Raw genomic sequence first — 14,103 nt, 5'->3', positions numbered from 1 at the left:
CTCGGGGGGGGGGGGTTGTTTCAGCATTCCCACAGATGCCAGAATCTGAAAATGTCAAAGCCCTTACATAAAATGGTTCGGTATTTACATATAACCGTAAAGCTTTTGCAATCTCCCCATATGAGTTAAATCATCTCCAGAATATTTTAAATACCAAATGCCATGTTATATTGTTGTTACACTGTGTTTTTAAGGAATAATGACAAGGAAAGTCTGTGCATGTGCAGTACAGACACAATTTTTGTTTTCCTGAAAATTTTGGACCTGGGCCTGGTTTATCCACATGTGTGGATCCCAGGGATGTGGCAGGGAAGGAACAGAAGAAGCTGAAGAAAAAAGATACCCAGTGTGTGGAGACCTGCTTGGTAGGTAAATGCCTGCATTTATGTTTCTAGCTTAGGGCAGGCTTTGAGGTCTAGAGCCAATGCTAAGCAAGTCTGAGTTTACAGCCAGGTGCCCTGGGCAAGCGTGTAATCCCAGTGACCCGGGAGGCTGAGGCAGGAGGCTGAGGCAAGAGGTGCAAGTTCAAATGTAGCCTCAGCAATTTATCGAGGCTGTAAGCAACTCAGTGAGACCCTGTCTCTAAATTAAAAATATAAAAAGAGTTGGGGATGTTACTTAGTGGTTAAGTGCCCCTGGGTTCAATCCCTGGTACCAAAAAAAAAAAAAAAAAACTGTGTTTACACACTGTGCATCCTCTGGGGAATAATTAAGTTATTCTATGAATCTCACTATTGCATGGCCCAATCACCTTCCGCAGAGCTGTGGCTGTGGCCCTGACCCCAGGAGGATGTCACTTCACTTCCTAACCCCCATTAACGCTCCCAGAGAGATGAGGCACTTTGTTTTCTCTAGATGGCGAATGTGTCTTTCCATTTTGGTATAAAAATAAACTATTCTACGACTGCATCAAGTACGGTATGAGGCACAAGTGGTGCTCCCTGAACAAGACCTTCGAGGGCCACTGGAAGTACTGCTCCGAGACAGGTGAGCGGGCGCCTCCACCTGTGTCAGGGCTTCAGGGAGGGCCCAGGAATGTTCTGGAACAGAGCCCAGCCCCATTCAGCTGTGAAAATAAAGGGAGCGCAGTTCCTGACAGTGTGAAAATCTCGTGGCAGTAGAGACGTGTCAGGAGTCCTCCAACCATACGCTCGTGGAAAGAAGCTGGAACCTCAAAACAGTGTGGGGTGCAACCCCCCAGGTCTTTCCTCCTATGCAGTTGGTGCAATGGGGCAGAGTGGAAGTGAGTGTGTGTGTGTGTGTGTGTGTGTGTGAGTGTATGATGGTGTGTATGTGTGTGAGTGTGTCAGAGTCTGAGAGTGTGTGCGCGTGTGTTTCCTCCTCGGACACCTCTCTCTCCGCAGACTTCGCGCCCTGCGTGTTTCCCTTCTGGTACGAGCGTTTGATCTACTGGGAGTGCACCGATGATGGCGATGACTTTGGGAGAAAATGGTGTTCGCTGACCAAGAATTACAACAAGGACCAGGCCTGGAAATACTGCTGACCCTGGTGAGATTCACCGGAAGAGGAGGCTGGAGCTCAATCTTTCTCATTGGAAATAACTTACAGATTGACTGGGAGAGGGGGACGTGGGATCCTCTTTAAAAGATTCTTTTTTCCCTAGGATGTGAATTGTAGGTGATCTGATTATGAATTACTCGGTGTTTTAATTATGAATTATGGGGTTTTCATAGGGAGATCTGTGTTCTATCTTCAGCACTTTGGCTTGCTGAGTAAAATTAGGCCCTTAAAAAAAATAATAAGTGCCTGGATTCCGGGTGGTGATGATGGGTCCTGTGGGTTCCCCCGTTGCCCTACAGGCCCCTCCGGGGGCCGATGATCATGGGAGGTAATGCTTGTGCGGGGGACAGGGGGACAGAGGGAACCTCTGTAACTTGCACTGTGTTTTTCTGGGGACTTAAAACAGCTCTTAAAAAATGGGGTCTATTAAAAACACAAAGTGAGGTCAAGTTCTAGGAACCCCCCTGGCCCCTGCGGCTGCTCCTGGTCCGCTTTACCTTACATTCAGCCCAAGTCAGCACCTCTCTGGCCCTTCCCCTCCCAGCGCCATTTGTGCCTGAGGAGGAAACCAGGGCCTGTGGACACAGCTGTCCACCTGAGGGAGTATCAGCAGACCCCCCCCCCCCAAGCCACAGAGGGAGAGGTGGGGCTGGGACCACGAGAGCCTCCCTGGACAGCCATGAGAGCAGATGTCACTCCACGTTGAAAGTGAGAAACAGCTCAGGGGACTCAGCAGTGGATCTCGGGTGAAGAGGCCCCTGGACAGGGAAGCTGTTCTTGGAGGCCTGTGGGTGGCGGCACTCTACCTGTCTCCTGCTTCACTCAGAGCCCAGGGTGAACCTGGACCTCCATGGGCCGGGTCCCCAGGGTAACAGGGGAGCTGCAGGAGCCCCGCCGGGAGTGCCAGCAAGGAGACAGGCCGGGCTGGAGGGTTGACAGGTGGCAAGCCCCAGATTCCAGGCCCCTCCTTTGGAAGCCAAATGGCAATCTTCATGTCCAGCCAGACAAGCCAGTTGGCTGCTCTCCCCAGCAGGCAGAGACTCCCGTTCAGCTCCTAAAAGGAAAGTCAAGGAGAAAGCAGAGCCGTGGCTCATCCTGCTGCAGGTGGACAGTCACCCACGGGACCTGTGTGCTCAGGTTTCTGTTGCTATGACAAAATACCTGAGGGAAGTCACCTCGAAGGAGGAAAACTTTACTATGGCCCCCTGGCTTGGTCCACGGTCCATGGGGTCCCTTGCTTAAGGGCCTGTGACAGAGAGAACTCCATGACAGGGAGCCCGGGTGGGGCAAAGCTGGCACCTCAGGCAGCCCGTAAGTAGAGTGACACCAGGCCAGGACCTAAACCACCCTGCCAAGGGCATGTGCCCAGCTGACCCTCCCCCAGGCCCTCCCCTAAGGTCCCACCAGCTCCCACAGCACCCGCCCAGGCTGGAGAACACGGCCTGAGTGAGCCCCTGGGGGACATTTAACATCCAGACCTGACTCTCGTCGGTAAACTGCGGTGGCCCCACTCAGAGGCTTCCACTCCTCGTTTCCACTCTGCAGAGGGAGAAGGTCGGTCATCCGCACAAAAGGTGCGTGAGGAGGTCACGTTGGGTGAAAGGTAAAATGAAAGGAGTCCTAGAAAGGGGCCCAGGGCCTGCTCAGTGACATGAGAAGTGTCCATGTCACACGTTATGTAAGACAGACGACTTCGAGGAACACCAGAACCTCGGAGCACCAACGCACCCCGGGTCTGGGGAAAGCTGTGAGCAGACGTAGGTCAGGGGCTGTCCATCATGGCCGCGCATGCGCTGAGTCGTTGCCAAGTTTCTCATTCGTAGAGACCTTAGTGCACTAGAATGGGGGACCGCGAGCAGCCTGGCCTTTATTTTTAGTATCTGTTCCGATCTGCACAGTGAGCCCAGGTGCTCTTTAGACCTGAGCCACAGGGACCAGAGGGAGTGAGGGGGGTCTTCCTTCTCCTGCTCCTCTTCCTTCCTACTGTCCCCACAGAGGGACACGCAGCCCACACTTCAGGGTGTGTGCTTGCAGGGCTGGTCCACGCCTTGACCCAGACGCCAGCGTTTTGAGGGTCTTTTTAAACATGACCTGATCCCTTGTCCTGTGACCTGATCTTCATTTAGATAGATATTATGGGGATTTTCTTTGTAAATGCATAAGTCCACCTCACCTCTCACCCTGCTTCCACCAAATGTCATAATTTAGAGAAGGCATTCCCCCTCAAAGTATCACAATAGTACTAAATGTTTTGCTGTGAACAAGTGCATGCCACCCTATGCTGATCTTTGAGGGAGGGTGTGAGTTGTGTGGTTTTCACTGGAATAGCTGAGTACCATCTCTAGGACACATGGTATATGCTGGGTATGTGTGTGAAGTTTTCAATTATTGCAAATTATCCTCTATCAGTGTTAGGAACCTGGTGTGTTGGCACACGCCTGTGATCCCAGCGACTGGGAAGGCAGAGACAGGAGGATCACGAGTTCAAAGTCAGCCTCAGCAATTTAGCGAGGCACTAACAATGCAGTGAGACCCTGTCTCTAAATAAAAATACAAAATGGGGCTGGGATGTGGCTCAGTGGTTGAGTGCCCCTGAGTTCAATCCCCAAAACCAAAACCAAAAAAAAAAAAAAACCTGAAAATGATCAATGTGACATGTTGTGCTTAAATAATGGAATGCAGAACTTATGTGGTCATTAACGTAATCCACAATGATGTATTCAATGACCGTGAGAGGAAAACACAGCTTCTTATGCTGCCCAGCTCCGAGGCGCCTGTGGTTCTCCTGCTCTGGTAACTCGTGAGTTAACTCTTGGGGTAGAGCAGACCTCCCATTAGGGAGGCAAAGGGAGGACTCACCATGGAGGGGAACTGATGGGTTTTGGGTCTGTGCAGGGTGAGTTGGGCTGTGTCCTGACTCGCTTCTTTGTTTCTGCACAGCTTCTAGATAATTCTTGGTGTTTTCACAGAGACAGAAGTTACATATTCATCAGCTGCTTCCTTTGCAGTCCTGACCATTTCTGATCAATAAAGATCGATTGCTTTTCCATGTAGATGACTTGTTGTCTTTGGGAGGGGGAAGTCCAGCCAAAGGTCAGTGGTGACAAACATGCTGCTGTGGGTGGGGACCCAGCTGGCTGCCTGTGGGGAGCAGCTTACATTCAAATGAAGATGCTGAAGAGCTGCTAAAGCGCAGTCTTGTCCAGTTAACTAGATTCCCGCAGAGCTCCACGCTCCCTTCTCAGAACTAAAAAAAAGCTTTTCCAGTTGAAATAGAATAGACATTTCCAAACCGCTGGTGGACTTTACTTGGCATGGGACCATTTTGAAGTGAGAACTTCAGTGCCATGTCATGTAATCATGATGTTGTCGTCCATAACCTCCGACTCCCACCAGGACCTTTTCACCAACCCGGGGAGACCCTGCACCCCGTCGGCTGTCTCTCCCCACCTCCCCTCCCTCCATCCTCGGTGACCACAGACCGGTGACCACAGACCGGCTTTGCAGACTTGGGATGTTTCCTCTGAAAGGAATCTTACAATGTGCAGCTTTTGTGCCTGGAATTTTCTCTCCCTCTAATGGTTTTGGGATTCGCCCACGTGGCAGTGAGTGTGAGTATCTTGCTGTTTTTCACGACTAATTGTGTTCATTGCTGTGACCAAAATACTGTCAAGAACAAGTTAGAGGAGGAAGTTCCATTTGGCCTCATGATTTCAGAGGCTCCATCTATGATTGGTGCTGACTCCATTGCTCTGGGCTCAAGGGGAGGAGGGTGGGAGAACCCGGTTCTGCTCATTGCATCCAGGAAGCAGAGAGAAAAATCGTGTCCAGCTGTAGGGACGATGAACCCTTCCAGGGCGTGGCCCCAGGGACCCTCCTCCTCCATCCGGGCCCCACCTGTCTACAGTGGCCCCCAGTCAGTCCCTTCAACCAGGATGGACGGATTGGGTCACAGTGTCATAATCCAGGCATCCCACCTGGGAACATTCCTGCATGAACACAGGAGCTTTCAGAGGACACTTCACGTCCAAACCACAACAGCAGCACTCCACTGTGTGCAGATGGACACACCAAATCCAGTTCTCCTACTATTTCCTGTTGTGATAGTGGAGAGAGATGCTCAAATCCATGCCAGGTCGTGTAAACTTCTCTACTAATCATAAACTATGCAGGAACTCTGGTGCACTTAGTAGGAAGACCCTTGGTTTTATTCAAGATTTTTTTTCTCTCTTCTTATCTCAGTTGCCTTTGTTTTCCTTTCTCTTTTCAAGGGAAAAAAACCTGCTAAATTTCATGTAGGTCAATAACATTAGAAATATTTTCACTGGCAAAATTAGATTATATCATGGCAGCAAATTTAAAGTTTATGCTGGGGAGAAATGTGGAAATCAATCCCAAATAGCATGCTTCAGAAATATGCTGCTTATAAATACCAGGATTCAATATATTTTCTATGTGTTAGAATCTTTCCAGATGAAGCTATTTCAAGTTCAGCAGATCAAATGGAAAAGCAAGGAATTCTTAACCTAAGTTAGTGGTTTTATTTCCTTTTTCATTCCACAGGCTTCTCCTAAGACTGGAGGGAGGGGTTTGTGAATTCTTTAACCCACAAACTAAAAATCCATTAAAAACCTGAGGCAGAAGTAATGGATATGAAATTTGATTTTATTCTATCTACTTTCTTGGTCCCAACAACTTGGCAACCTTTGGCAATGGTGACATGCTGGGAATGACGTGGATTTCTAAGGAACTGTATTTTGAAATTCTGGCCACTCATTGGCCGTTTTCATCAATAAAGTTACGCAAACTTGTTTTGTATATTTTGCTTTCTCTGATTAAAATTAATTATAGTGGTATTCTACTCTTCTATAAAACCTAGTATGTTTTTGGAGGTCTTCAAGCAATGTGACCAATTTTTACTGAAACATCACCTAGCAGTCTGGTAAGGCACTTCCTTCACATTAACTTCTGATCCTGATGATTTATTGCTATGAACATCATCAAAACTATATCAAAAACAAGTGTATAGCTACGGCTGGTGGCACTTGCCTGTAAGCCCAGCAGCTCAGGAGGCTGAGACAAGAGGATCACAGGTTTGAAGCCAGCCTCAGCAACTTAGCGAGGCTGTGGTGGCTGATGTTAGGTGTCAACTTGACTCGGCTAAGGGACACAGGTAGCTGCAAGTATATTTTTGGGAATATCTGTGAGGTGTTTCTGGAAACCTTGGCATTTGATCAGTTGGCTGAGTGGAGAAGACCTGTCCTTGATGTGGGTGGGGACCAGCCGGTCAGCTGAGGCCACAGAGAACAACCCACAGAGGAAGATAACCCTTTGCTAACTCCAACTCATGGAGCTGGGCACCCTCCTTGAACTGCCCTGGGACGTCAGAACTTCATGCTCTCCGTCTTTGGACTCAAGAACTTGCACCATCTCCTCCCAGGTCTCAGGATGTTGGCCTTGGACTGAGGGTTGCGCTGTGAGATTCAGTGGATCTGAGTCCTTTGGATTAGGACTGAGCCCGGCTGGCAGCTTGCAGAAGGCCTGTTGTGGGAATTCTCCATAGTTAGGTGAACCAAGTCCTATAGGGACCCCTCTCTCATATATCTATATCTGTGTGTGTGTGTGTGTGTGTGTGTATCAGATTTTTCACTGCTCTGACTAGAACAATTGTCGGGGAGGAAAAGTTTATTTGAGGGCTCAGGTTTTCCGAGGTCTTAGTCCACAGAAGGCTGGCTCCCTCCCCAGGGCTCGAGCTGAGGCAGAACATCATGGCAGAGCAGGGGCAGAGGAACCAGCTCATGTGCAGATCAGGAAGCAGAGAGAGACTCCACTTGCCAGATACAGATGTACCCAAAGCCAAGCCCCAATTCCCTCCTCCTCCAGCCGCACCCAACAGCTTCAGTTACCTCTCAGTTGATCCCTATCAGGGGTTAGGTCACAGATTGGGCTAAGGCTCTTGTAGCCCAATCATTTCTTCTGTGGACCTTCTTGCACATGAGCCTTTGGGGAACACCTCACATCCAAACCATCACTGCGTGTGTCTGTCCCATTGTTTCTGTCCTTCCGGAGAACCTTGACTAACTTGTTACCAAGGGCATCTTGCTGATGTGGCTGCATCTGTCAATATTCACTGTATTTCAAGTTAAAACTCAGAACCAATTAAAGCCAGGATTGCCACAAGAACACATCTTATCAGCCCCCAAGGATGATATCACCACATGTCAAGTAGCACCAGGGACACTCCCCTCAGGCCCAGGAAAGAACAAAAGTGAGAAGGACAAACAAGCCCTCGTGGGACTGTGACAACTGTGTAGACCTAATGGACCTCAGGGAAAAACATCCCTCCACGGACCCTGGACCCCACCTGGAAAACTCCCGACAGGGAGAACCATTATCAGGCGGTGGGACCTACCTCCCATCAAGGGTCCACTCTGAACACCTGCATTTCTACAAGGCCCAGCACTTCCTGTGGGGACCCTTCAAAGCCTTTGTGCCAGGACAGCAAGAGGGCGGAGTGGGAGAGGAGGCCCGTGCCCTTGCTCCGCTGTTTGGAATTAGAACAACAGGATTCTGGCTTCATAACGAAGCGTCTGGAGAAAAATCGAAAGTCAAAAACTGTCAGAGATTCAGAGACGCCGAGAGATTGCGGCAACGTGAAGGGAGGATATAAAGAAATGCCCCTGAGGCCGGCAGTGGCAGAGGTGTCCTGTCACCACGGAGGGAAGGGACAACACAGAGGGCAATGGAAACACTGGACACATTGGGCCTGCAAGCTCCTGCGGGGGGAGGTCTGCGCCCAGCTGATGTGCAGACGCTCAGTGAGCTGGGGACCCACGAGTGCCCCAGGGAGGGACTGAGCAGGAGACCCCATGGGAACCCGAGAGGCCCAGCAAGTACTGCTCTGGCCTCAGGGAGTGCTAACTGCGTGGTCTAATGGGCCCCAGTCAGACCCCAGCCCCACAAGACACAGGGAACAGAGGACCCAGGAGGTTCATGACAGCGCCAAGAGGAGAATGCTACCTGCTGTCCCTTGGAGCCCCCTGGTGCAAGCCACCAGGGAAGAAGGGTCAGGGAAACAGATCAGGTGGTGTGGTGGCCTGGGTGACAGGAGAGGGCACCCCATGTTCTTTTGAGATCTCTGGAGGGAACAACCAGCTGAAAATCATATTGTCCTCAGGGAAGTTGATCCCATGGAGTGATTACATTCAGGAACGGAGACTGGGAAATTCATATTTGGTAGGGGAGCAGGGGTCGGGGAACCTGCCATGCAGCATGCACCCAGAGAGGTCTGTCACCATGCCCTGACCAGAGAGCCCCCAAGAGAAGCTAGAACCCCAAATGCCTAGCTGAGATTGGCACCTCCTCAGCCTGGTCTGCAGGATTGGATCACTCTGGAATAGATACACAAAACACAGGTCCAAAGTTCTGTTTTTGCTTGTCTCCAGCAGGTAGAATTCCCAAACAGATCTATGCACCACCACCAGCCAGGAAAAGCCAGCAATCTAAGACACCGGGACCAAACCCAATAGAAGGTTCTTCCAGTTCCATCGCCCTGAGCTGGTGAGCAGGAAAGTGGAGAGCCATTTCAACCAGCGACATTCCCGTCAGCTCCAGCTCACAGACAGGTGCAAATTACAGAAGGAGTTGGGTTCAGTATCCCCCAGCCCTAGCTGGACCTCAGAGGCACATAACCCAAGAAGCAAGGGACAGAGCACGACCTGGAAGGGTACAAATACTCAATTTAGCTCCCTCTGTGGAAAAATTCAAGCCTTTTAATTAAAGAATTTTCATTTCTCCTTCTCTTTCTTTTTGATGATTAATAGCCGCTCGGTGATGCAGGTTCAGCTCTGGCTACAGGTGCTGAGTGACTCAGGGTACACGTGCACACGTTTCTGGGGTTTTCTTCATTTTCATCATTGATTTTCCTTATACATTTCATTGCATTCTTTTTAAGAGGTAGTGGTTGGTTTCCTGAGTGTTTTTTAAGGGTCTCTTTCTGTTTCATGTTGGGGGTGGTTCCTGGTGCTGTTTTCTCTGCTGGGTCTCCTCTCGCCCTCTAGTACAAAACAGCTTGTTCTCTTGCTGACACTCCCTCACCTCCTCCCTCTTAGCCCCTTCATGAGCTACCTTGCTTCCATTTTCTCTCCTCTCACCTCTTGAATATTCCCACCTCACACCCCAACTTCTTTACTCTTAATGAACTACAGTTTTAAACATCCTTTCCATCCATGCAGATCGCCCCTTTGGTGGATGGAATGAGGTGGTTCAGGGAAAACCACACCCTCATGGCAACTCCCCAAGGGTCACTCTGAAGAGCAATTGAGCACCTGCAAGCGATTCCGCAAAGCTGAGAAGACTGAGGAGGCTTTGCCTGAAACAGGTTGTTTGAGCCACAGGAAAAGGAGCCGAGATGACACCAGGGGAGGGACAGAGAACTGAGACCAACATAAAATCTCTGGGATGTTATGAAAGAGTTCTAAGAGGAAAGTTTATAGCATTAAGGGCCTCCATCTAAAAAAAAATAGAAAGATCCCTAATATTCTAATGTTAGGGATCAAGACACTAGACCTCAAGATACTAGAAAAGGAAGAAAAAAATAATTTCAAAATAATTAGAAATGGAAAATAATTAAAATCAGAGTCAAAATTAATGAAATTAAGAATAAACAACATTCAAAGAACCAATACAACAGAGTTGGTTCTGTGAAAGGATCAAGAAGATTGATAAACCCTACCCAAACCAAGCAAGAGAAAGAGAGAGAAGAACCCAATCCACTAATTTACGGACTAAGAAGAAGATACCAGCACAGACACATCTGAAATTCAGAGGATTAGTAGAAACTATCTGGAAAAGTTATGCTCCAACAAACTGGAAAATCCAGAAGATACTGACACATTTCTAGACAATATGACCTGCCCAAATCAAGACATGGGGATATTGAAAACCTAAACAGCCAATATCAAACTATGGGATTGAAGCAGAAATTAAAAGCTTTCTAAAAAGGGAAACCCCAAACCAGCCGTGTTCTCAGCCAAATTCTACCGATCGCTGAAATAAAATCTTATATTCTTCTTCCTCAAATCATTCCATGGAATAGAAAGGGGGGGAACCCACCCAAATTTGTTCTGGGAAGCTGATATCCTTCTTATATACAAACCAGACATAGAAAAAGGAAAGAAAACCACAGACCCATTTCTCTCTACACATAGACACCAAAAATAACTAATGAACTGTTAACAAAGTGCTTTCAAAACAGATCATGAAGGTGGGGCACCATGGTCAAGTGGGATTCCCCCAGGGATGCACAGTGGCTTCAACATACATAAATCAGTAAGTGTAATTCCTCACAGAGCAGAATTAAGGACAAGAATTACACCATCACCCCACAAGCAGAAAAAGCCTTTGATAAAATACAGCTTAAAAATGCTGGAGAAACTAGAAGACAGAGAGCAGAACAAACCCTGGGGAGTCGGCAGGCACACCACCATGGTCTGCTGCCCCAAGTGTGTTCCCAGAGGAGGGGCACCACCCCTCACCTACCTGGATGGAATATTTTTCTCTATCTGTCACTCAAGAGACCCTTCAGCCCACACTTGAGTTCCCAAATAAATGCTGCTATTGATCAAGCTGGTGCTGAGGGATTCCTCTTTGGAATCCTAACAGTCATTTCATGGTGGTTTCTAGCACTATATTGTGGAAACTCCTGGGTGACAAGTTTGGAGAGTCCCAGCAGAGGGACTAGACAGGAAGGACAGATTGTAACCGTACAGTCAGAGCCTCCGGTGCCACCAGGGATAACTGCAGACCATACACAGCGGGCAATCGAGGGCACTAGGATAACTGTGGCCAGCACAGCACTGACTCAGGGGTCACCCAGCGTACTCCATTTATAGAACATGAACTTGCTTATCACCAGGAACAAGGGTGCTGCAGCACAGAGATCACAGTAGGCCAGTGGGTGCTGGACTCTGCTGTCCCTCAGTCATAGCACTGGTCCAGGACAGGGCATGGACTGAAGTTCAGAACTGAGCATGGGCCTGTGGGATCCAGCAGAGAGCATGACTGGGTCACACCTTGTGACAACTATAGGCAGAGGGTGCTTCAGAGGAACTAAATGTAAGTGTCACCACACTCCTGACACCGGGACTCATTCCAATAAAGTAACCATTTTATTAAAAGAACTCAATAGACACTTCTCAGAAGAAGAAATACAAATGACCAACAAATACATGAAAAAATGTTTGGGCTGGGGATGTGGCTCAAGCAGTAGCGCACTCGCCTGGCATGTGTGCAGCCCGGGTTCGATCCTCAGCACCACATACAAACAAAGATGTTGTGTCCGCCAAAAACTAAAAAATAAATATTAAAGAAATTCTCTCTCTCTCTCTTTAAAAAAAATGTTCAACTTTCCTAGCAATCACAGAAATGCAATCAAAACGACATTGAGATTTCATCTCACTCTGCTCAGAAAGACAATCTTCATGAACACAAATAATAAATGCTGAGGAGGACGTGGGGAAAGGGCACTCTCACACATTGTGGATGGAACTGAAACTTAGTACAACCTCTCAGGAAAGAACTATGGAGATTCCCCCAAAGACCAGGAATGGAACCCCATGGGACCCAGCAATCCCACTTCTTGGCATTTATCCATCTCTAAAGTTAGAACACTGTAGTGATGCAGCCACGTCAACGTATACACCAGTAGAACTCACAAGAACCCAGTTTTGGAACTAGCCCAGGTACCCATCAACAGGAGAATGGATTAATGAAATGTGGTGTATACACACAGAGGAGTATTATTAAGTCATAACAAAAGATGAAATCACGGCATTTCCAATAAATAGATGGAACTGGAGGACGTCATGCTGAGTGAAATAAGCCAACTCAGAAAGGGAAGGGTGAGATGACTTGGCTCATATGAGGAACGAAGGTCAAAATAAAGGTGAGGAGTGTGTGTGTGTGTGTGTGTGTGTGGCAGGTTCTCTGGTATCATAAAGATAGAGGGAATATCAGTGGAGAAGAAGAAAAAGACTGAGGGGGTAGGAGGGACCGGAGGTGAGAAAATGGAGAGTGGAGTGGACAAAACCATGCAGTGTGCATTATAAATACAGCACAGTGGGCTCCACCTTAATGCATCCCTATAAAGCATAAGTACATAAATACTAGTGGATAGAGGAGGGAAAAGTGGGGGAGGAACATCACAGCCACTGGGGACAGAAGTGGAGAAAATGACATCCCATGCGGGTATGATTGTGTCAAAATGAAGCCAACTATTACGTGTCACCACAGTGCACCACTAAACCACCAGAAAGCTCACCATTTTACTCTGTCGCCTGGTGGTGTCCACATTTCCTCATTCAACTCATGGGACTGGTGGACGGTGTAACTGGTGACACATATTAAGTGTGCTCAGTGCTTTAGACACATGTCACCACTCCATAACTACTGAGCACTCACAGGGTCACGTGATTGCCATAACTCTCTAGAATTACTTGGCAATACTAGTAAAGAAACAAAACTCATGAACCAGCTTCCCCTTTTATAAAAGGTAGCTCTTTGCTCTTGATGGGCCCAGTGTTCTGTCTGTCCAGAGCACATGTGCCCCTGCAACTTTGACTGACTCAGTTCCTCTCTGCCTTCAGCCAGACGAATACCCGTGCCCCGACTGTTGGTCATTCTCCCCAGGATGCACACAACAGTCTGTGGGCACATAGATCTAGATTCAGTGTCCACAGCTCCTAGTTCAACACACAAGTGCTCAATCTATTGATTCTCCCAGGAATCAGCAGGAAGAGTGGAAAGGGTTCTTGTTCCTGATCATCAACATCTACATGAAACTCCGTTGCCTTCAATGTGGGGTTTACGTCATTGATCAGCTGGTTTTCCTTGTAGCTGACAGAAGCCCATGGGAACCGACAAAAATGTAGGTGCATCTTTCAGCATTCCTGGAATCAGTAGGTCACTATTATGGGCCCCCTGGATGGGCGTGTTGCTTGAACATGTGGAGCTGTTGGTCCCTGAGTCCCCTGGGCACTGAGAGTGCTCAACCAAGGAAGAAACAGAGCTTCGATGGATCTTTGATGTGATAGATATGAAGATTCCCTCATCTCAGTCCCTAAATCCTGACAGCATGCAACCCACTCCCACATGTGAATCAGAGGAAAGGGAGGACTGGACCCTGGAGTCCAGTGACAGTCCACCCCTCTGTCTGCTGACTCTGAAGCAGGTTCTTGTCCTTTAGAGTCAAGAGTCTTCCATCCACAGTTCCACAAAGTCCTTCCAGGCTATTATTCTTACACTGTATCTATTGATTTCATGTAAAATTTCTATTATGAAAACTCTTCAAAACACATATAAACAAAAAAAATGGCTTTCTTCAGGCCCCACACATTCCTCAGTGGGGTTATTTTGCAGCACTTGCCATGGGGTCCTGTCTATGAACTCATGCTCAGATCCTGATCCTGTCGTTCCCTGAACGATTCCTAAATTGCTCAATGCAAAGAAACTTTGATCACCAGACACAATTTTGTTTAATCACCCAGTTAATTTGACAACAAGAAAAGTTAATGATTCTTTTGA

The 14,103-nt window shown here is 48.1% G+C and overlaps 1 protein-coding gene and 1 long non-coding RNA gene across 3 annotated transcripts in view; both read left to right on the top strand.

Annotated features, from left to right (window-relative positions):
• Positions 1–1,654, top strand: part of Bsph1 (binder of sperm protein homolog 1) — a 9,525-nt gene extending 7,871 nt beyond the window's left edge. The window contains exons 2-3 of the mRNA XM_048791229.1: positions 856–987; positions 1,365–1,654. Coding sequence (XP_048647186.1) covers positions 856–987; positions 1,365–1,504 — 272 coding nt within the window. The 3' untranslated portion in view covers positions 1,505–1,654. The remainder of the gene's footprint in view (positions 1–855; positions 988–1,364) is intronic.
• A 1,863-nt stretch (positions 1,655–3,517) lies between these two features.
• Positions 3,518–11,813, top strand: LOC107151303. 2 transcript variants are annotated; one of them, XR_007343005.1, is made up of 3 exons: positions 4,622–5,132; positions 8,967–9,247; positions 9,756–11,813. It is a non-coding gene; the product is annotated as an uncharacterized LOC107151303 (long non-coding RNA). The 2 variants fall into 2 exon arrangements; XR_001504695.2 differs by lacking the exon at positions 9,756–11,813 and having other exon boundaries at positions 3,518–5,132; positions 8,967–9,317.
• Positions 11,814–14,103: the final 2,290 nt, after the last annotated feature.

This window comes from Marmota marmota, unplaced genomic scaffold (genome assembly GCF_001458135.2).
Source record: "Marmota marmota marmota unplaced genomic scaffold, marMar, whole genome shotgun sequence".
Classification (NCBI taxonomy): Eukaryota; Metazoa; Chordata; class Mammalia; order Rodentia; family Sciuridae; genus Marmota; species Marmota marmota.
Note: the sequence above shows the minus strand (reverse complement) of the source record. Positions and strands in the feature narration are given on the sequence as shown.